Raw genomic sequence first — 21,518 nt, 5'->3', positions numbered from 1 at the left:
TTCATACATTGCCTGGATCCCATCTTTAACAACCTTTCCAGGGGACTTGCATGATCCCTTCTGTATCTTAATTTTCTCCTTCCCTACTGAACATTGGCATTTTAAATATATTCAAGTTTCTCTAGTCTTTAAAATACTCTCTGAGTCTGAATTCTTCTCCAGATACCAATGTATTTCTTATTCCTTTTTACAGCCTTTTCATTCTTTACAAATTTCTTGAGAGCCTGGCTGCAGTGAGCCAGTGAGCCCGGGTGACAGACTGAGACCCTGTCTCAAAAAAAAAAAAATTGTTGAAAGAACCATCTACCTTATTTTTGCCTCCTCATCCCTCTCACTTTGCACCAAAGTACAATCTAATTTTCATCACAATCATTCTACTGAAACTGCTATTGCAAATGTTATCAAAGATTTCCATATAAGTTAAGATTATACTGTGGAACCAATGTGATGCAATGACACAGTGGCTTGTAAACATGTCTCTCTTTTTCACATGACAGTACCAGTGTAAAAATTATTAGGTAGGTAGGGCAGCTTTCATCCTCACAGTCCCTCTGAAACCAAATTTTCTTTCAAGTAATTTCTTCAACAGTCCCTATGGTAATATAATCTGCATGGCTGTAGCTGGGTCACTGCCCACACTCAAATACAAGGGAGGCTGGGATGGGCAATCTACTTTCATGGCCACGTACCTAGGTATAGTTCTATTACTATAGAAGCAAGGGAAAACAGATTTTGTCAGACATCTATCAGAATCCTCCACAATGACCATCTTTTTAAGCCCAATGGATAATTGTCATACTTATTTTTCTTGACTTTTCTGAAGCATTTGCAGCCATTGATCTTCCTCATCTCCTTAAAATGCTATTTGCTTTTGATTTCATGATTTTGAACTCTGAGCCTTCTTTATCTTTTCAAATATACTTCTTGCCCTGTCTCCTCTAAATGAAGATGTTTCTCAGAGTTCTGTGCCAAGCCTCCTTTATACTGATTTGACACACTTTTGCTTGGTTATCCTAGACCATTCATGGTATATATATATATATACGGTGATTGAAACCATGAATGCTATATATATATATATGCTCTATATATATGCTCTCTATATACGCTCTCTATATATGCTCTCTCTCTCTCTCTCTCTCTCTCTCTATATATATATATATATATATATACACACACCAAAGTTCATATTGCCAGCCCAGATTTATTTCCTATGCTTTGGTTATATGCAAACACACACACACACACACCACCACACAAACACACAAACACACATCCTACAGGCACTTACCTCAATATCAGCATGTTCAAAACTGAACACTTCATCTTTTTCCACCCCAATTATGTTTTTTAACATTCCCTGTCCTAGTGAATGACACCACTAGTCATCCAGTTGCCCAGTCCAGAGGTGTGATATCATCTCTGAGTCTTTCCCCTTTTTCTCCCCATGCAACCTATCAACCAACAGTTGAAAATATTTCATCTCCTCATACATTTCTACTCATTCCTATTCTCTCCATCCACACTGGCATTATCCTCATCCAGACTATCATCATCTCTTATCTGATCTCCTTGATTCTCCAGTCATTCCCCCTGAAATTAATTCTCCATAATGCAGCCAAACTGATTTTTTAAATGCAGATGTAATCATGTTAATCAGATGTTTAAAACCCATCTTTGTACTTGAATTACCTTTAGGATAAATGCAAGAATGCATGATATGACCTGTATAATGATTCATGTTCTCACCATGCTTTTAACCCTAATTTCATTGTTAGACCCTCCCCTTCCATAGTTTTTAAAGTCCAAGGCATGCTTCACTTATCTGTGTTCCTCAAAATGCCCATCTGAAATATTCCTCCTTCTCCTGCTAGTTCCTTCAGATCACAATGTATTTTTCATTACCTCAGGAAAGCTTTCACTGATGTCCCAAGTCCGACTTCGATCTTAATTATTTTATTTTTGATAGACACTTAACCAGCACTTACAAACCACTTTGTAAATATTAATTAATTAGATGCCTACGATAATAATCATAGGCAAATATTATTATTACCCCATTTTACAGGTGAGGAAACAAAGATATCTATAACTTGCCCAAGCTTATAGATAGTGAGTTACATAATCAGGATTCTAATATTGATAATTTGGTTCCAGATCCCATATTCCTAAGCACTAAGGTGTGCAGCCTCCTAGGTACAAGAGGTCCTTTCTAGGTATTTCTATATTACTTTTTATAAATGCATACATGACATACTTTATTTACTTGTCTGCCAATTTTTCTAGCTTGTGAGCTCCAGAAGAGCAAGAATTATCTCTAACTTATTTGTGCCATGTCCTTCTTTATATTTTTAAAATATAAAAGTGAAAAAAGTAATGACATTACCAACTATAGCTGACAACAAGTATTTACAAGAGTGAAGAAGAGAATATATTTGTAATTACTCGAGAAATGGCTTAAATAAAAAATTATTTCTTCAGTTCAGAATATTTTAACAGATCCGTTAGTGTCAAGCATTCGAAACAGTGATAATGCAGTGTATGGACCTTTTCTGGATTCAAATTCAAACCAACCAACGGCAAGGGACATTTTGGAGAGAACTGGGGAAAACCAAATGCAGTATAAATTATGTCGAGGAATTATTGCTCAAGTTGTTGATTGTGAACGTTATATTACAATTATCTTTTAGAAGGCCTTGTCTATTAAAAATACTTAGTGAAGTATTTAAAGGTAAAAAAATGATGTCTGGGATTTGTTTCGAATGTTCTGGATGTATTTATGAATTACTTGTTCAAAGAGGAAAACTTTTTTAATGAAAAAAAAACATGGAGACACATGGTGGCGCTACAGGATAAGACGAAAACAGTACATAGGCTGGCAGGGTGAGCTTCGCTATTCAGGAGAACAGAAAGCATCCAGCCCACTGAAAAGACAGGCATGAAAGGAGCTTCGCCTACAGAGCTGCTGGAGGATGCACTCTCCAGGGGGTTCCTATTAAAAACCAGAGCTTCAGCTTCCAAAATTAGGGCTGAGCTTCAATTTTTCCACAAGAGATTGCCTAAAGGAACCATGGAGATCAGAGGGGCACTCGATCTGCGAAAAAGGCAAGTTCTAATATTCCTTGTTTTGCTGGGATTGTCTCGGGCAGGTACTGAATCTGCACACTATTCTGTGGCAGAGGAAACAGAAATTGGCTCTTTTGTGGCTAATCTAGCGAGGGACCTAGGGCTGGGGGTGGAGGAGCTGTCTTCACGTGAAGCCCGGGTAGTGTCTGATGATAATAAAAAGTATTTGCACCTTGATTTGCTGACTGGGGATTTGCTCCTAAATGAGAAACTAGACCGAGATGAGCTGTGTGGCTCCACCGAGCCCTGTGTGCTGCATTTTCAGGTGGTTTTGGAAAACCCTTTACAGTTTTTTCGGGTTGAGCTGCGTGTCAAAGACATAAATGATCACTCCCCTACATTCCTAGACAAGGAAATACTTATTAAAATATCAGAAGGTACCACTATTGGAACTACATTTCTAATGGAGAGTGCTCAAGATTTGGATGTCGGAAGCAACAGTCTCCAAAACTACACAATTAGCCCCAATTCTCACTTCTACATTAAAATTCCAGACAGTAGTGACAGAAAGATATACCCAGAGCTGGTCCTAGATAGAGCTTTAGATTATGAACAGGAAGCTGAACTCAGATTAAGAGTCACAGCCGTGGATGGTGGATCCCCACCCAAGTCTGGGACAACTTTGGTTCTCATTAAGGTGTTGGACATCAATGATAATGCCCCTGAATTTCCTCAGAGTCTCTATGAGGTGCAAGTCCCCGAGGATAGACCCCTTGGCTCCTGGATTGCCACCATCTCAGCTAAGGATCTGGATGCAGGAAACTATGGAAAAATATCTTACACATTTTTCCATGCATCAGAAGATATTCGTAAAACATTTGAAATTAATCCAATATCTGGGGAAGTTAATTTGAGATCACCCCTGGATTTTGAAGTAATACAGTCCTACACTATAAATATTCAGGCAACAGATGGTGGAGGTCTTTCAGGAAAATGCACCCTTCTAGTTAAAGTTATGGATATAAACGACAACCCACCAGAAGTAACCATATCGTCGATTACAAAGAGAATTCCAGAGAATGCCTCAGAGACGCTAGTAGCTCTTTTTAGTATCCTAGACCAAGACTCTGGAGACAATGGGAGGATGATTTGCTCTATTCAGGATAATCTCCCTTTTTTCCTGAAACCGACCTTCAAGAACTTTTTCACTCTAGTTTCTGAAAAAGCACTGGACAGAGAGAGCCAAGCCGAGTACAACATCACGATCACCGTCACAGACTTGGGGACACCCAGGCTGAAAACCGAGTACAACATAACCGTGCTGGTCTCTGACGTCAATGACAACGCCCCCATCTTCACCCAAACCTCCTACACCCTGTTGGTCCGCGAGAACAACAGCCCCGCCCTGCACATCGGCAGCATCAGCGCCACAGACAGAGACTCAGGCACCAACGCCCAGGTCACCTACTCGCTGCTGCCGCCCCAGGACCCGCACCTGCCCCTCGCCTCCCTGGTCTCCATCAACGCCGACAACGGCCACCTGTTCGCCCTCAGGTCGCTGGACTACGAGGCCCTGCAGGAGTTCGAGTTCCTTGTGGGCGCCACAGACCGCGGCTCCCCGGCGCTGAGCAGCGAGGCGCTGGTGCGCGTGCTGGTGCTGGACGCCAACGACAACTCGCCCTTCGTGCTGTACCCGCTGCAGAACGGCTCCGCGCCCTGCACCGAGCTGGTGCCCCGGGGGGCCGAGCCGGGCTACCTGGTGACCAAAGTGGTGGCGGTGGACGGCGACTCGGGCCAGAACGCCTGGCTGTCGTACCAGCTGCTCAAGGCCACGGAGCCCGGGCTGTTCGGTGTGTGGGCGCACAATGGCGAGGTGCGCACCGCCAGGCTGCTGAGCGAGCGCGACGCGGCCAAGCACAGGCTGGTGGTGCTGGTCAAGGACAATGGCGACCCTCCGCGCTCGGCCACCGCCACGCTGCACGTGCTCCTGGTGGGCGGCTTCTCTCAGCCCTACCTGCCGCTCCCGGAGGCGGCCCCCGCCCAGGCCCAGGCCGACTCGCTCACGGTCTACCTGGTGGTGGCGTTGGCCTCGGTGTCGTCGCTCTTCCTCTTCTCGGTGCTCCTGTTCGTGGCGGTGCGGCTGTGCAGGAGGAGCAGGGCGGCCCCGGTGGGTCGCTGCTCGGTGCCCGAGGGTCCCTTTCCAGGACATCTGGTGGACGTGAGCGGCACCGGGACCCTGTCCCAGAGCTACCAATACGAGGTGTGTCTGACGGGAGGTTCCGGGACAAATGAGTTCAAATTTCTGAAGCCGATTATCCCCAATTGTCAAGTTCATGACACTGGTAAGAATATGGGGGAAATCGAGAACTTTCGAAATAGCTTTGGATTTAACATTCAATAAAACTATTTTAAATTTCTAATTTTTAGTTATTCTTGGCAAGCTGATGGTACTTTTTGCATAATCTTTTGTGGATTCTTGGTTGTACTGTAGTTGCATGCATGATTATAGCTCTTGTTTTTCTCACAGTTTCTTTAAAAATCTTTATTAGTGGCTATAATGACATGGAAATGTAATCTGTGTTTTCTGGTTTTTCATTTATTTGGTCAAAATGTTATATTAATGGAGTTATTGCTATTTTTACTGTGATAATGGCATTATGCAAGACAATATTCTCAATTATTTGGATATGCAAACTAAAGTATTAAGAGCTAATGTCATTATATATGTAACTTAAATCTAGACACCATCAAAACATAAAGTAAAAATAAAAAGTGTTGCTGAATCTGGGTCGAAAATGTAGTGCATTTATCACACTATTCTCTCTGAAAATGTTCTTTAGAAAAGGTAAAAAAGATGCTATCCCTCCATTTTCAGTTCTAGAGAACCTTATTAGTTTTTCAAATATTTACTTTATGATGAAACTTAAGTGGTCACATTGGAAATTATTAATTTCTTAAGCAATTTTTTCTGTAACTACTTTTGTTGATAATCCTGTTGTGGAGGACGAGTCTTACAATGCTCTGGGCCTTGCTGTCGCTCTTTAGTTTTCTTAATTTAATTTAATTTATTTATGTTTTTTGAGACAGGGTCTCATTCCATTGACCTGGCTGGAATGCAGTGGCACCATCATGGCTCACTGCAGCCTTGACTTCCTGGGTTCAGGTGATTCTCCTGCCTCAGCCTCCTGAGTATCTGGGACCACTGGCACAGGCCACCACGGCCTGGCTAATTCTTTTGTATTTTTTTTGTACGGATGGAATCTTGCCATCTTTCCCAGTCTGATCTGGAACTCCTTGGCTCAAACGATCTGCCTGCCTTAGCTAGTTTTTTGTTTTTGTTTTTTGAGACAAAGTCTCACTTCGTTGTCCAGGCCAGAGTGTAGTGGCAGGATCTTGGCTCACTGCAGCCTCGACATTCTGGGCTCAGGCAATCCTCCTGCTTCAGCCTACTAAATAGCTTGAACTACAGGCACCCACCACGATGCCTAGCTAAATTTTTGTATATGTGGTAGAGATGGAGTTTTGCCATGTGGCCCAGGCTAGTCTCGAACTCCTGAACTCAAGTGATCCACCTGCTTTGGCCTCCCGAAGTGCTAAGATTATAGGCATGAGCCATTACGCCCGGCCTAATTTTCTTTAAATACATCGTGTTTACTAGCTTAAATTTTGTGTTGTTTATTACTAAAGCAGAAAATAATTTAGGGTCTTATCCTGGGTAAAATAGCCTTCCATCAGATGAGTACAAAGCAAGAACTTCATAAGAAATTTAAATGAAGATTCAAACTGTTAAAGAAAATGATTTAGTTTCACTTTCCTATTAATTATTGAGTAAATATAAAACATCATTAATACTTCGTGGCCTCTCTCAGATGCTTACAAAGAAGGAATGGGTAGGCATTTATGGTTTATAGATGCCTCATCATGTAACATATTATATCTCAGCTCTAAAAGAAAGTTCTATAGATTATAGATAGAGATTTTGGTAACTAGAATGTAGTATGGATATAGGGCTAGTGTGCGTATACATTTTTGAAATTGCTGTTACAAGATTAAATACTATTATAGACCAGATGATGTAGTAAAGTGGAATTTCACTTGCCATTGTGAAATAGGTGAAACAAATTCCAGTTTCCTTAGATTTCTTCCCTCTACTTCATGCAATTTTCACTGATTTTATTTTTCATTGTAACAAGTAATTATTTGTTGTGTGGATTTCTTAAAATTGACATTTAAACAATAAAATCCTGAAAAGAATATTTGGGTCCCCTTTTTCCCTCAGAGTCATAAGAGGCAAAATTATGCTCTTAAAAGTCACTGCTAATGTAAAAACTGAAGTAAGTAAAAACTAAAGAAAGAGAGAAGAAAGACTAGAATAAGGTAGAAAAAAGTGAAATGGAAAGAGAAATAAAAGTAGTGTATTTTTAACCTCAGTATTATCAATTATAAATGAAAATTTTAAATAGTATTGAAACTATAATGTTTCTAGAAATTAGGCTAACAAAGAAGTCAGAAAACCTTTATGGAAAAGTGAATGATGTCGATAAAACACTAAATGAAATAATTAAATGTCTGAGTTAATTGAGACAGATGCTAATTCCTTGATAGAACTACTTAATAAAGATCTATGCTTCCCAAAATAATTTATAAATTCAATGCAATTCCAGCGAAATCCATCATAAGTAGTTAAGGATCTAAAAATGGTTTCTAATATTAATATAGAAGAACAAGTTGCATGAAAAGCTAGGATAATTTTTAAAAAGAAAAATGAGGGAATGCCTTACATTATAGATAATAGTACATACTACAAATATGAAGTAGGTAAATCTATCTGAACAATTCAGGAACAGACTCATAGACTACCAGATAGAATAGAATCCAGGGTCAGATCCTTTTATATAAGACAACTTGGTCACAGGAGGTATCATAATAACTGGGGTTGGTGGAGAAGAGAGATTATGTAGCAAATGTTATTGGGGAGATTGGTTCACTATATACAGAAACAAAATCCCTATCTCATGTCATATAAAAACAACCTTCGTATGTATGTAATAGGTGAATTTGAAATATTTGAATTGGAAGAGATGAAATAAATCTAGGTAAAAATATTCATATCATCTTAGTTTGGGTTTGGATTTCTTAAAAAGGCTTTAAGGCACAAAAAAGAAAAATACAAATTGTTGAATATTACTGCCTCAAAATTAAAGGATAGCACAGACAAACTAACAGATGACAGTGAGAAGCCACCTGCAGTATTTTAACTGACAAGATTAATATTTACATTGTTCAAATAAGTCTTGCAAATCAACAACAACAAAGCCAGGAGAGACGATAGGATTTTTTTAAGACAAAGGAAAAGGAAATTCAAAAAAAGAGAAAACAGAAAGTCTGAAAATAGCTTTAAATGAAGTTCAACCTTTTTAGTTGGTGAAACATACACTAAAATTAGTAAAGATGAGAGATTTGGGTAATATCAAGTGGGATAATAGGAAATCACATGTACAGCCTATTTAGAGAGCTTTCTGATAGTATTTAGTAAAATTTAACATATATGTACTCTATAATTCAGCAATTCTATTGGAGTGTGTAAGCCAGAAAACTCTGATAGAGCTTTACAAAATGATGTATATAAGAATATTCATCCTGGGAAAGTGAAGAATAGGACTCCACTTACATATCCATCAGTAAAGCAATTGATAAAATGAGTAACATGTTAGTGAAAGATTATTATGCAGTGATCAAAAGGAGTTAGCTAGACATGCAATCACTTGAATAAATCTCAAATATCTTAAAAGAAAAAAGAGACAAAGATTTATAGTACAGTGGTATACACAATATCTTATATTTATAGACATATGCAAATATATAAATACACATTATGAGGGGAAAGAAGAGAGAATATAGGAAAGCTATTTGTGTATATATAGGGGAATAAGGCGTATAGAAAGAAGTGAGAATGAATACCAATGTAAATGGCAGTTGTCTCTTCCAAGAGATTGTTTAAATTCATTATGTCATTATAGAATTGATTTAGTATTGAACAGTTGAAGTTGTTTAAAAATACTATTATTTCTTAGCCTTCCAAAATAATCAGTTGCCCATAGAATATGAAAGCTAAGAGTTTACTTGTAATTTTGAGTTGCAACAATATCCCTGAGACTTTACATTTTTAACAAGGTTGGTAAAAATTATGTAGCACAATGATTTCACTGAAAACAATTAGCTATTGAGATATTAATATATTGTCAGGTTAGAGCTAATGTTAAAAAGAAACCCAGAGAGATAAGCAAGACCAAAATCTACTTTTTCCTTGGGAATCCTGGAAAACTTGAACCTCTATTAATAAGCATGGATCCCTAAGAGCCACACCTTGGAGTGAGAGTAAACTGGAAATGGATGAACCCTTGTGGGGAATTTCAGCCTTGAACTTGATTTTTAGCCTTTAACTTGATTTTTAGCCTTAAACTTGATTTAAAGTGATCATTGACAGTTCTCCCAGGAACTGATAGAATCAAATGCAGATCTTTTATGAAATCTAACTTCTTTTTTTTTTTTTCGAGACAGAGTTTCGCTCTTGTTGCCCAGGCTGGAGTGCAATGGCACAATCTCTGCCCACTACAACCTCCACCTCCTGGGTTTAAGCGATTCTCCTGCCTCAGCCTCCCTAGTAGCCGGGATTACAGGCATGCACCACCACGCCCGGCCATTTTGTATTTTTTTTGTTTAAGTAGACATGGGGTTTCTCCACGTTGGTCAGGCTGGTCTTGAACTCCCTACCTCAGGTGATCTGCCTGCCTCAGCCTCCTAAAGTGCTGGGATTACAGGCGTGAGCCACCACACCCAGTTGAAATCTGACTTCTTATAGCGAATGTGAATGTGACCTTACAGCTTTTTTTTTTTTTGAGAAGGAGTCTCGCTCTGTCGCCCATTTTTTGAATGTTTGAATGTTTATTCACTCTAAGCCTCAAATCATTCATACAACTAATTTTTTATGTTCTTAACATAAACAGTCAAAGATAAGTGCATACACAAGGGAACATGACACTATGAGTGAGAGCCAGCAGAAAAAAGGAACATAAAAATAAACCTGCAAGCATTTCAAATATTGTAATTATCAGACACAGTCTATAATATGCTAGGCACTTTAATTGAAATAAAAGTTAAACTTGAAGGTGTACAGGGAAAAATACTACAAAATTTGACAGATTAGAAAACAAAATAGAACTCCTAGAAATGAAAAACTATAATAATCAAAATTTTAAACCAACTAGAAAATTTAATAGAAGATTAGATACAGCTAAACAAATAATTACTGAAGAGAAAGATAGATGTGGATATAATTTATCCAATATGTAGGTCAGAAAGTTGATAAGATGAAAATTACAGAAGAAAATATTAGAAACAGAGGACAAAGTAAAAAAGTTTAACATATGTTTAACCAGAGCCCAAGGAGATAAGAGAAAAATTGTATCAGAAGCAATAGTTAAAGCAACAATAATTTTAATTCTTCAGAATTGATGAAAACTTCAACAAGCAGATTTAAGAGACCTAAATAAACCTAACAGGATAAATTTAAAAAGATATCCATATCTAGAAACATTGTATTCAAAGCTCAGAAAACCAAAGAAAAAGAGAAATCTTTTTTTAAAAAAGCCATGGGAAAAGGACCTTGAACCCACAAACACATGACAGACTGACAGCTATGCTCCATGTTTCTCAACAGTAGCAATGGAAAAAAATAGAAAGTAAGATAACTTTAATGTACTGAAGGAAGTTGGCAAACCTTTCTACCTAAATGGTCTTTGCATGTAAGAGTCATCAAATGAGAGCATGAACTCAACTTGCTATCAGTTTAATTTTAAATTATTCCAGATAACAAGAAAGAAGTAGTGTAAAGATATTTTATCTCTTAAATGTGACTTCTTATAATTTTCCTCTTTGCCCATCCCTTGCAACAATTCTGGGTCCAAGAGTTTGACCTATCTCTGTTTCTAGCCTTCTTCATCTCTAATGACATTCACTTCTACTCTAGCTTAGCCACCTATAACCATGACCTCTCTCTGGAGATGGTAGTCTCTGAAAACTACATAAAGTCTGAAGTCACAAATTCAAATATATTTCCTTTAATCTGCAACTTATTATCTTTCCTGAAGAGCTTTAATCATCATTTATGCCAATAAATGCCAAATGTGACTCTATAGCCCAAACGTCTTTCCTCAACTACATTTATGTGATAGAAGCTAATTTATATAACTGTCTATATGGATGCTCAGACTCATCTATTCAAAATTAAAACTGTTCCCTTCCTCAAAACTAAATATACCTTCACCAGCTCCATATCTTTTCCTCTTTCTTCTGCTCTTCCTGTGTTTATCAGTTAATAGAACCAACAGTCACTCAGTTCCCTAAGCCTGAAGACAAAGTACATTTACCTTCATGCCTTTCTACCCCACTCCTTCTATGTTTATCACCACATCCCCTATTGTTTTATAATTCTAATACAACTCCTTCACTGCATTTCTAGTTGAGGCCAATGTTTCCTCTTACTTGTATTATTGCAACCATTTGTAATCAATCTCTCACCTTTAATCTTATTCCTCTCTAATTTATTCACAACTCTGAAACAGGATAATCTTTTTTAAAAGTAGAAACATAATCATGCCACTTTTCTGTTTTAATTATAATCCCTTTAATAACCCTGCATTTCTACTGGCATAAAGTCCAAATGCTTTGACATAGTTACAAAATATTTGCTTATCTTTCCAATTTCAACTCTTACCACTTCTCTCCTCTTGCTCTATGTCTTAGCCATATTGATTTTATTTATTTCCTCCAAATACTTCTCTTTATTTGCATTTGCACAATCTTGTTTTTAGTTTTCCTGAACAATTTTACCCCATGCCCAATTTTTGTTTAAAGTACTCCTATTAATTTTTAATGTATCAATTTAGAGTATACTTTCTCCAGAAAAATCTGTCTTGTATTTCCAAATTCTGGTTAGATGACCATCATCTATGCCCTTATAGTAGCATGAACTTTCTTTATCATGACATTCATTGTGCTCTATTTAAAATACATGGTCATTTTTCTGTCTCCCTCTTGCATGGCAGGAACTATGTCTGTTTACCCTTCTATCCCTAACACTTATGACCATTCCTTGCACAAAGTATATTCTCAATAACTATCTGCTAAACTAATTAATTAATGGATATATAAACATGTTTAGAATTGTGCCTCTGGAAAGCCTGGGTCTGCAAATGATGAAATTCAGTTTCACAACTAAACTGAGGCCTAATTTGTTCATATTTTTAAAAATGTTTAACTAGACTTGTTTTTAGATTAAAAACCAGAAATGTTTTATTTTACTCACTACTTTTGAGCATTTATTTTCTACTCCTGCCAGCTAAGTCTCCTACTGAGTATCCCTAAATAAATCGTACCATTTATGCAGCTCAAAATGTTCACCCTTTCCAAAGCAACTGTTTTCATATACCAGGTTCATTTTCAAGTTCATGATCTCATTCCTCTTTTCTAAGAGTAGTTGTGGAGAGAGCTAAGACCTCTAATTCTCATTTCCAATTTTCCTAAAAATCTCTTGCCTACTAAGTCAATTACATGTAAGAGTATTCTTCACTATCTTTAGTTGTTTAATATGTCTTCACAGAGAGATCATAACTCGTTTGAGGCAGGGGCTACATCTTAAATATGCTTCTTACATCTACTACAGCTATATGGCTGTATGATGGAAAGGTAATAGCATCACATATCACAAAAATGCAACTCGGAAAATAGGCATATAGGAGGAGAATATAATTGAAATTTATAGACAAACACACAAGAAAAATTAATATTTTGTCTGAAACGTATTGGAATTTATCTAAAACCTGAAAATCTGCAGAGTCGCATGGTGGCGCTGCAGGATAAGATGGTGAAATTTTTGTAACCGCAGATGCTCTGGTTTCCCTTAACCATGGGAACTGAAAGCGCTGGAAAACCAGGAGAAAATAGATTTTCAAAAGGTAGGGCACCATCAACACCTTCGCAAAAGGATTACGAGTTTCTAGATTCCCAAAGGTCCAGGCTGATAGGTGAGAGGAGCAACTTTAAGAGCTGCTAGAGACTGAGTGGAAACGTTTTCGACAGAAAGACGTTTGGCTAAGGAGCCATGGAGCCGGGAAAGGGAAGAGCTCAGCGGACAAGGCAAGTGCTGCTTTTCTTTGTTTTCCTGGGAGGGTCTTTGGTGTGTTCTGAGACGTGGAGCTATTCCATAGCAGAGGAAATGGAGGTCGGCACGTTTATAGCCAACATGGTGAAAGACATGGGTTTGGATGTGGAAGACCTGGCTGCACGGGGGGCCAGAGTCATCTTTGACGACTATAAACCTTATTTGCGATTGGATCCACAGAATGGCGACTTGCTCTTAAATGAGCAGCTGGACCGGGAGGCACTTTGTGATCTCACAGAGCCATGTATATTGCATTTCCAGGTGTTATTTGAAAATCCGTTGCAATTTTTTCGGGCTGAGCTTTTGGTCAAAGACATAAATGATCACACTCCCACGTTCCTAAACAATCATATACTTCTAAAAATCTCCGAAGGTACTACTCTAGGAACCTTATTCCAAATAGATAGTGCGCAGGACTTGGATGTGGGAAAGAATGGTGTTCAAAACTATACAATAAGTCCCAATCCCCATTTCCACCTTAAATTACGAGACAGCGATGAGGGCAGAAAATATCCAGAGTTGGTAGTGGACCAATCCCTGGATCGAGAAAAGGAGTCTGAGCTTAGTTTAACGCTAACAGCCGTGGATGGCGGGTCTCCACCCAGGTCTGGGACGACACTGATTAACGTTGTGGTCCTGGACATCAATGACAATGCCCCTGAATTTGAGAAGCCAGTCTATGAAGTTCATGTACCTGAGAGCAGCCCTCTGGACTCTTTGATCATCAAAGCGTCTGCTACAGATTTAGATGCAGGAATAAATGGAGAACTGTCTTATTCATTTTCCCACGTCTCCAGAGATGTACGGAAAACATTTGAAATCCATCCAATTTCTGGCGAAGTCTATTTAAAAGCACCTCTAGATTTCGAGATTATTCAATCTTATGTCATAAACATTCAGGCCGTTGACGGTGGGAGCCTTTCTGGAAAATCAAGCATTTTAGTTCGGGTTGTAGATGTGAATGACAACCCGCCAGAAATAGCCATGACATCTCTTACCAGCCCCATACCGGAAAACTCTTCACCTGAGATGGTGGTCGCTGTTTTCAGCATACGAGACCAAGATGCTGGAGACAATGGCAGAATGGTTTGCTCAATTCAGGACAACCTCCCCTTTGTCTTGAAGCCCACCTTCAAGAATTTTTACGCTCTGGTAACAGAACACCCACTGGACAGAGAGATCAGAAATGAATATAACATCACCATCACCGTGACCGACTTGGGGACACCCAGGCTGAAAACCGAGTACAACATAACCGTGCTGGTCTCCGACGTCAATGACAACGCCCCCGTCTTCACCCAAACCTCCTACACCCTCTTCGTCCGCGAGAACAACAGCCCCGCCCTGCACATCGGCAGCGTCAGCGCCACAGACACAGACTCAGGCACCAACGCCCAGATCACCTACTCGCTGCTGCCGCCCCAGGACCCGCACCTGCCCCTCGCCTCCCTGGTCTCCATCAACGCGGACAATGGCCACCTATTCGTCCTCAGGTCGCTGGACTACGAGGTCCTGCAGGCTTTCGAGTTTCGCGTGGGCGCCGCAGACCACGGCTCCCCGGCGCTGAGCAGCGAGGCGCTGGTGCGCGTGCTGGTGCTGGACGCCAACGACAACTCGCCCTTCGTGCTGTACCCGCTGCAGAACGGCTCGGCGCCCTGCACCGAACTGGTGCCCCGAGGGGCCGAGCCGGGCTACCTGGTGACCAAGGTGGTGGCGGTGGACGGCGACTCGGGCCAGAACGCCTGGCTGTCGTACCAGCTGCTCAAGGCCACGGAGCCCGGGCTGTTCGGCGTGTGGGCGCACAATGGCGAGGTGCGCACCGCCAGGCTGCTGAGCGAGCGGGACGCGGCCAAGCACAGGCTGGTGGTGCTGGTCAAGGACAATGGCGAGCCTCCGCGCTCGGCCACCGCCACGCTGCACGTGCTCCTGGTGGACGGCTTCTCCCAGCCCTACCTGCCGCTCCCGGAGGCGGCCCCGGCCCAGGCCCAGGCCGACTCGCTCACCGTCTACCTGGTGGTGGCATTGGCCTCGGTGTCATCGCTCTTCCTCCTCTCGGTGCTCCTGTTCGTGGCGGTGCGGCTGTGCAGGAGGAGCAGGGCGGCCCCGGTGGGTCGCTGCTCGGTGCCCGAGGGTCCCTTTCCAGGACATCTGGTGGACGTGAGCGGCACCGGGACCCTATCCCAGAGCTACCAGTATGAGGTGTGTCTGACGGGAGGCTCAGCAGCAAATGAGTTCAAATTCCTGAAGCCGATAATTCCCAATCTCCTGCCCCGGGATAGCGAAATGGAGAAAGCCCCACCTTTCTGAATGGCATGGAGTGCAATTAGGGATCTGATTATGATGCAGAACTTTTAGAATGAGTCTATTTCTATGGCCGGGCGCGGTGGCTCAAGCCTGTAATCCTAGCACTTTGGGAGGCCGAGGTGGGCGGATCACGAGGTCAGGAGTTCGAGACCATCCTGGCCAACATAGTGAAACCCTGTCTCTACTAAAAATACAAAAAAATTAGCAGGGCGTGGTGGCGGGCGCCTGTAGTCCCAGCTATTCGGGAGGCTGAGGCAGGAGAATGGCGTGAACCCGGGAGGCGGAGCTTGCAGTGAGCCGAGATGCTGCCACTGCACTCCAGCCTGGGGGACAGAGCCAGACTCTGACTCAAAAAAAAAAAAAAAAAAAGGAAAGAAAAGAATGAGTCTATTTCTTTGAAATCTTATTCATTGTTATGTAGAGTTTTTCATTTTGGGTAACTGCATTTTTCTCAAGAGTTTTCAGAAATTACAAGAATTTAAGTCTATTTTTTGTTGTTGTTTTAACCGTGAAAAAATTGAGAGAGCCGGAATTTGCTTAGTCACTGTTTTGAAATAAAACCTCAAATAATATATTCACATACATATTATTTTCCCTTCAAGTTTAATTGCACACTGTGCTCATTCATATTTTCTGAGTGTTCTCACTGTGGATCCTCTATCCAAAGCAGTTTTTGTGTAATTGAGAATATTATTATAGAGGTAAATGCATGATATGAATAAAAACATAATTGCTTGTTATCTGGTTAGGTTGGTTTCTGAGATGTTATCTAATTTAGGTTTCTTTCTTAAAAACCTATAATCTTTTCATTCTACTTTTCTGGCAAACATTGCAGAGAATTTTTCCTGTACTTAGGGTTTTTTTTTTTTCATAACTATTTGTGAACCATATATATGCTAGTAGATGTTGTTTTATTTAAATAAATTTAAAACCTTCTTTGGATTAAGATGTATATATCCAGCTCATGCTCATTTCTTGTCTGAGAACTTCTCTATACTACCAAAGAGAGGTGATCACTAGTGTGATGCTTATTCCATTGCAGGCCTTCTTTTCTTACACAGTGCCCTACCCCCTGTTTTATTTTGTTTTTTAAGAGATGAGGTCTTGCCATGTCACACGGGCTAGTCTTGAACTCCTGGGCTCCACTCATCGTACCGCATCAGCTTCCCAAATTGTTGGGATTACAAGCATGAGCCCTGATCATTTTTTATTGGTCCTGTGATAGATTCCTGATTTAAGCTGGAATAGCTACATTCTCCAAACCTCTAAATTTGTGATTGAGATATAGTTCATTTACTTTTTCCTCTTGAATAAATGTTGAACGTGGGCTGAGGTAGCCATGTTCATAAGTTTCTAGATAGTGAGAAAAAGAGGGAGATAAAATGGAAGGAAAGAGTCAAAGTGAAAAGGAATAAGAGTGGAGTAGGCGGAAGCCTAGAAAACAGTAGAGACTAAGATAGCTACTTAGCTCTAGACCTGTCCACCTAAGTTCAGTTCCCCCGAAGTCTCCAATGTCTAATTGCCCTTGGGTTCTACAGTAAGACTCCATTGGTAATAGTAAAATTCCTTTGTTTAACCTATCTTGAAGGGGGATTTCTTGAAATCAAAAGAGACTTGAAAGGTATGTATAACCTTGAGTACTCAATTAGATTATCTACCATGAAACCCTGGTCTTTTATTGCATGCTTCTATTATTAACTTAATGAATGAAATACAGGATGTACAAGCCTAGAGATAACAAATCTATACTAGAGGCTTATGTAACAAAATTTAAATTTGTAAATAATTCATGAGGTCTTTCAACAGATAAATGCTACAAAGGGCTTTATGAAATGTCTCATTAACTTTATCTCCATTATTTTGTATGTCCCATGATTACTTTTTAAATAATACTTTTAGTTTAAAAAATAATAATAACACTGAAATTGTAAGTTTTGGGTGTCTGTACCTTTTCTCAGGATCATCATACCCTCCTTAGCAGACTCGTTCTTTTAAAAAATTACTTGCTAAGCTCAGTGTGAACAAAATTATTTTTGTCATGTAATGTAAAATATTCTTGCTCCATAAATAATCCCAATTTATAGATCATATGGATAGATTCATGATTTCAGTTATAGTAATAAATATTTAATTAATATACTCTATTGCTAGAAAGCCTCATGAAAGAAATTTAAGTGTCTGCCAAGCCTAAGAGCTAAGATCTTAGAAAGAGGAAACTTTATCCAAGAGATGAAAGATGGGAATAAAAAACTAACTTTGATTCATTAGGTTACTGACATAGGTACAAGCTTCTATCCCATTAATATTAAAAAATGCATAGACATTCAGGACATATTTTCTTGGACATGTAAATCCATAATAGTGAATTTGGATCCATGACCAAAATATTTCTATAAGGAAATTTGTCCATCAGATTTTGCCCATGACTGGCATGTTCTCATATTTTGAAAGTTTAATTAATCGAATTTGTTTGTATAGAAGAAAACATTCTAAAGTAGAATGTTGATGTGAGTTATTTATACCTTAAGAGAAACCAATATGAACCACAATTCTTACACTTGGCTCATCCTTAGTTTTCTCAGTTAGCTAGATAATTAATAGACACTATTATGTGTTGTGGCATTCTATTTAAACATTGTGAGTAAAACATTGGCTAAAGTTGGTACAGTTGGGAAGACCCCCAAGTCTCCCCCCCAAAAATGTTTTCTCTTTCCTTAGAAGTAAAAATTTCAGTTCCATGCTAGGGTTTCAGGATTCCAATGAATCCACAAGAGATACATGATTGCTTACTAAAAATGAGTTGAGATCTTCTCCAGTCGGGAATATGCTTAATGTGCTATTTTAGGTGAACTTAACTTGTTTTCTTCTGCATTTTACTTTTTACTTTAACTTCAGCCTTTATATCCATGATCTTGTCTGTCTCCCTCTTCAAGGTCTCAGTGACAGCTTCAACATGTGTGTATCTCAGTATTAACAATAGATGGTGATGCTCTTTATAAATTATTTTAGATACTGTAACAAGTCAACATAACAAGCTCACAGTCCTTAGGCAATATTCACAAATAAGTTATCCACAACTCCTTAAGCTACCTATTGAGTTTGCATAATAAACCAGCTTTAGCTAGTATATCACTTAAGTTAATACTCCTGAAATGTTAGAATGAATCTCTTCATCTACTGTGCTAGCAGTCGTTAGATACATCAAAGAGAAGAGGCTTTCTTAACCGAAAATTGCGTTGCTGCAAGGAATGGTTCCCAGAGCAGATTGCCTACTGACCCAACATTGGCATCCAGACCCTGAATGCTGTTGGTGTTGGAGAAATGGAGACTGAAAAGGAGCACTTTCCTAGAATAAGGCAAGTGCTGCTTCTCTTTGTTACGCTGTCTCAGACTTGTGCGGAGTGGAACGTTTATACTGTAGCAGAAGAAACAGAAAGTGGTTCTTTTGTGGCCAATCTAACAAAGGACCTAGGGCTAGAAGTAAGAGAAATATACCAGTGGAGGGCTCGGGTCAATTTTAACAACAACAATAAAAAATATTTTCAGCTGAACCTTCAGACCGGAGACCTGCAAGTAAATGAGACATTGGATCGGGAAGAATTGTGTAGACTCACTGAGCCTTGTGTGCTGCAATTCCAAGTGTTACTGGAAGAACCTTTGGAGGTTTAAACTTTTCATCAGTGACATAAACACAATTCCCCTGTATTCCCAGAAGCAGAAATTATTTTGAAAATCATGGAAAATACTCCTCCAGGAACTGTGTTTCCTCTGAAAAATACACAAGATTTGGATGTGGGCATCAATAACATCCAAAACTACACCATCTACCCTAACTCCCATGTCCACGCTCTCACCCAAAATGGCAGTGAAGGCAGAAAATACCCAGAGCTGGTTCTGGACAAAGCCCTGGATCGGGAGGAGCAGGCCGAGCTCAGGTTAACTCTCATGACAGTAGGTGGGGGGACTCCTCCCAGAACTGGGACTGCTCTGGTCCTCATTGAAATCTTGGACATTAATTACAATGCACCTGAGTTTGTGCAGCCACTCTATCAGGTGCAGATATCAGAAAACAGCCCCCTGGAATCCCTTGTTGCCACTGTTTCCGCTACAGATTCAGACATGAGAATTAATGGTGAAATATTCTACTCATTTTTTTATGGTGATGAAGAGATTTCTAGGACATTTGCACTTAATGAACTAAGGGGAGAAATTAAAATAATCAGAAAATTAGATTTTGAAAAAATTGTGTCATATCAGGTGGATATTAAAGCCTCTGATGGGACAGGTCTTTCTGGAAAATGCACTGTCATAATACAGGTGGTAGATATCAACGATAACGCTCCGGAACTGACCATGGCTTCATTCACAAGCCCCATCCGCGAAAATTCTCCCGAGACCGTTGTAGCTCTTTTCAGCATTCAAGACAGAGATTCTGGGGAAAATGGAAGAATAGTTTGCTCAATTCAAAATGATATTCCGTTCATGCTGAAACCTTCCGTTGAGAATTTATACTGGCTGTTAACAGAAGGACCACTGGACAAAGAGATTAGAGCCGAGTACAACATCACCATCACAGCCACTGACTTGGGGACTCCTAGGCTGAAAACCGAGTACAACATAACGGTGCTGGTCTCCCACGTCAATGACAACGCCCCCGCCTTCACCCAAACCTTCTACACCCTGTTCATCCGGGAGAACAACAGCCCCGCCCTGCGTATTGGCAGCGTCAGCACCGCAGAGACTCGGGCACCAATGTCCAGGTCACCTACTCGCTGCTGCCGCGCCGGAACCCGCACCTGCCCCTCGTCTCCCTGGTCTCCATCAACGCGGACAACGGCCACTTGTTTGCCCTCATCTCGCTGGACTACGAGGCCCTGCAGGCGTTCGAGTTCCGCGTGGGCGCCGCAGACCGCGGGTCCCCGGCGCTGAGCAGCGAGGCGCTGGTGCGCGCGCTGGTGCTGGACGCCAACGGCAACTCGCCCTTCGTGCTGTACCCGCTGCAGAACGGCTCCGCGCCCTGCACGGAGCTGGTGCCCGGGCCGCCGAGCCGGGCTACCTGGTGACCAAGGTGGTGGCGGTGGACGGCGACTCGGGCCAGAACGCCTGGCTGTCGTACCAGTTGCTCAAGGCCACGGATCCCGGGCTGTTCGGCGTGTGGGCGCACAATGCACCGCCAGGCTGCTGAGCGAGCGTGACACAGCCAAGCACAGGCCGATGGTCCTGGTCAAGGACAATGGTGAGCCTCCGCGCTCGGCCACCGCCACGCTGCACGTGCTCCTGGTGGACGGCTTCTCCCAGCCCTACCTGCCGCTCCCGGAGGCGGCCCCGGCCTAGGCCCAGGCCGACTCAATCACCGTCTACCTGGTGGTGGCGTTGGCCTCGGTGTCGTCGCTTTTCCTCTTTTCGGTGCTCCTGTTCGTGGCGGTGCGGCTGTGCAGGAGGAGCAGGGCGGCCTCACTGGGTCGCTGCTCGGTGCCCGAGGACCTCTTTCCAGGCATCTGGTGGACTTGAGCGACACCAGGACCCTATCCCAGAGGTACAAGTATGAAGTGTTTCTGATGCGAGGCTCCGGGACAAATGAATTCAAATTCCTGAAGTCTGCTATCCCTAAGCATCCGGGCGCTGTGAATGACGGGAGGAAAAGTCCAACTTTGTAAATGGTTTTGGATTCAAGTAAGAATCTGTAGATTTTTCAGAGCATTTAGGATAAAGGTTAGTCCTTTATCAATATATTAAGTCTCTGTCATGTTTTTTGCGCTATCTAGATTTTCTAAGATTTTGCTGATTTCATTTTCCTACTTAAGATTAGACATTTTCTTTGATTATTTGTTCATACTTAGTCTCCTTTTATCATGTCCATTTTGATGAATACAACTTTCAAGTTTACTCATTAATGAAAAGTAATATTTGTTCAATTTATCAACTT

General features: G+C 40.9%; 2 protein-coding genes and 1 pseudogene across 2 annotated transcripts; all 3 read left to right on the top strand.

The window, feature by feature from the left end:
* Nucleotides 1–980: 980 nt before the first annotated feature.
* Nucleotides 981–5,849, top strand: PCDHB14 (protocadherin beta 14). The gene has a single exon (XM_055285909.2). It carries the CDS (start codon nucleotides 2,939–2,941, stop codon nucleotides 5,465–5,467), a length of 2,529 nt encoding a protein of 842 aa, XP_055141884.1. The 5' UTR covers nucleotides 981–2,938; the 3' UTR covers nucleotides 5,468–5,849.
* Nucleotides 5,850–12,935: 7,086 nt separating this feature from the next.
* On the top strand, nucleotides 12,936–19,024 carry LOC129486271 (protocadherin beta-18). Its single transcript, XM_055285928.2, has one exon. It carries the CDS (start codon nucleotides 13,229–13,231, stop codon nucleotides 15,593–15,595), a length of 2,367 nt encoding a protein of 788 aa, XP_055141903.1. The 5' UTR covers nucleotides 12,936–13,228; the 3' UTR covers nucleotides 15,596–19,024.
* On the top strand, nucleotides 18,914–21,285 carry LOC129486273 (protocadherin beta-15-like; annotated as a pseudogene).
* The last annotated feature ends 233 nt before the right edge of the window (nucleotides 21,286–21,518 follow it).

Source organism: Symphalangus syndactylus, chromosome 7, assembly GCF_028878055.3.
Source record: "Symphalangus syndactylus isolate Jambi chromosome 7, NHGRI_mSymSyn1-v2.1_pri, whole genome shotgun sequence".
NCBI classification, from domain to species: Eukaryota; Metazoa; Chordata; class Mammalia; order Primates; family Hylobatidae; genus Symphalangus; species Symphalangus syndactylus.
This window is presented reverse-complemented; position numbering and strand designations above follow the sequence as displayed.

Coding starts and splice junctions, on each gene's coding strand:
- PCDHB14 (XM_055285909.2), top strand. CDS start 2,939: ATGAAAGGAGCTTCGCCTACAGAGCTGCTGGAGGATGCACTCTCCAGG.
- LOC129486271 (XM_055285928.2), top strand. CDS start 13,229: ATGGAGCCGGGAAAGGGAAGAGCTCAGCGGACAAGGCAAGTGCTGCTT.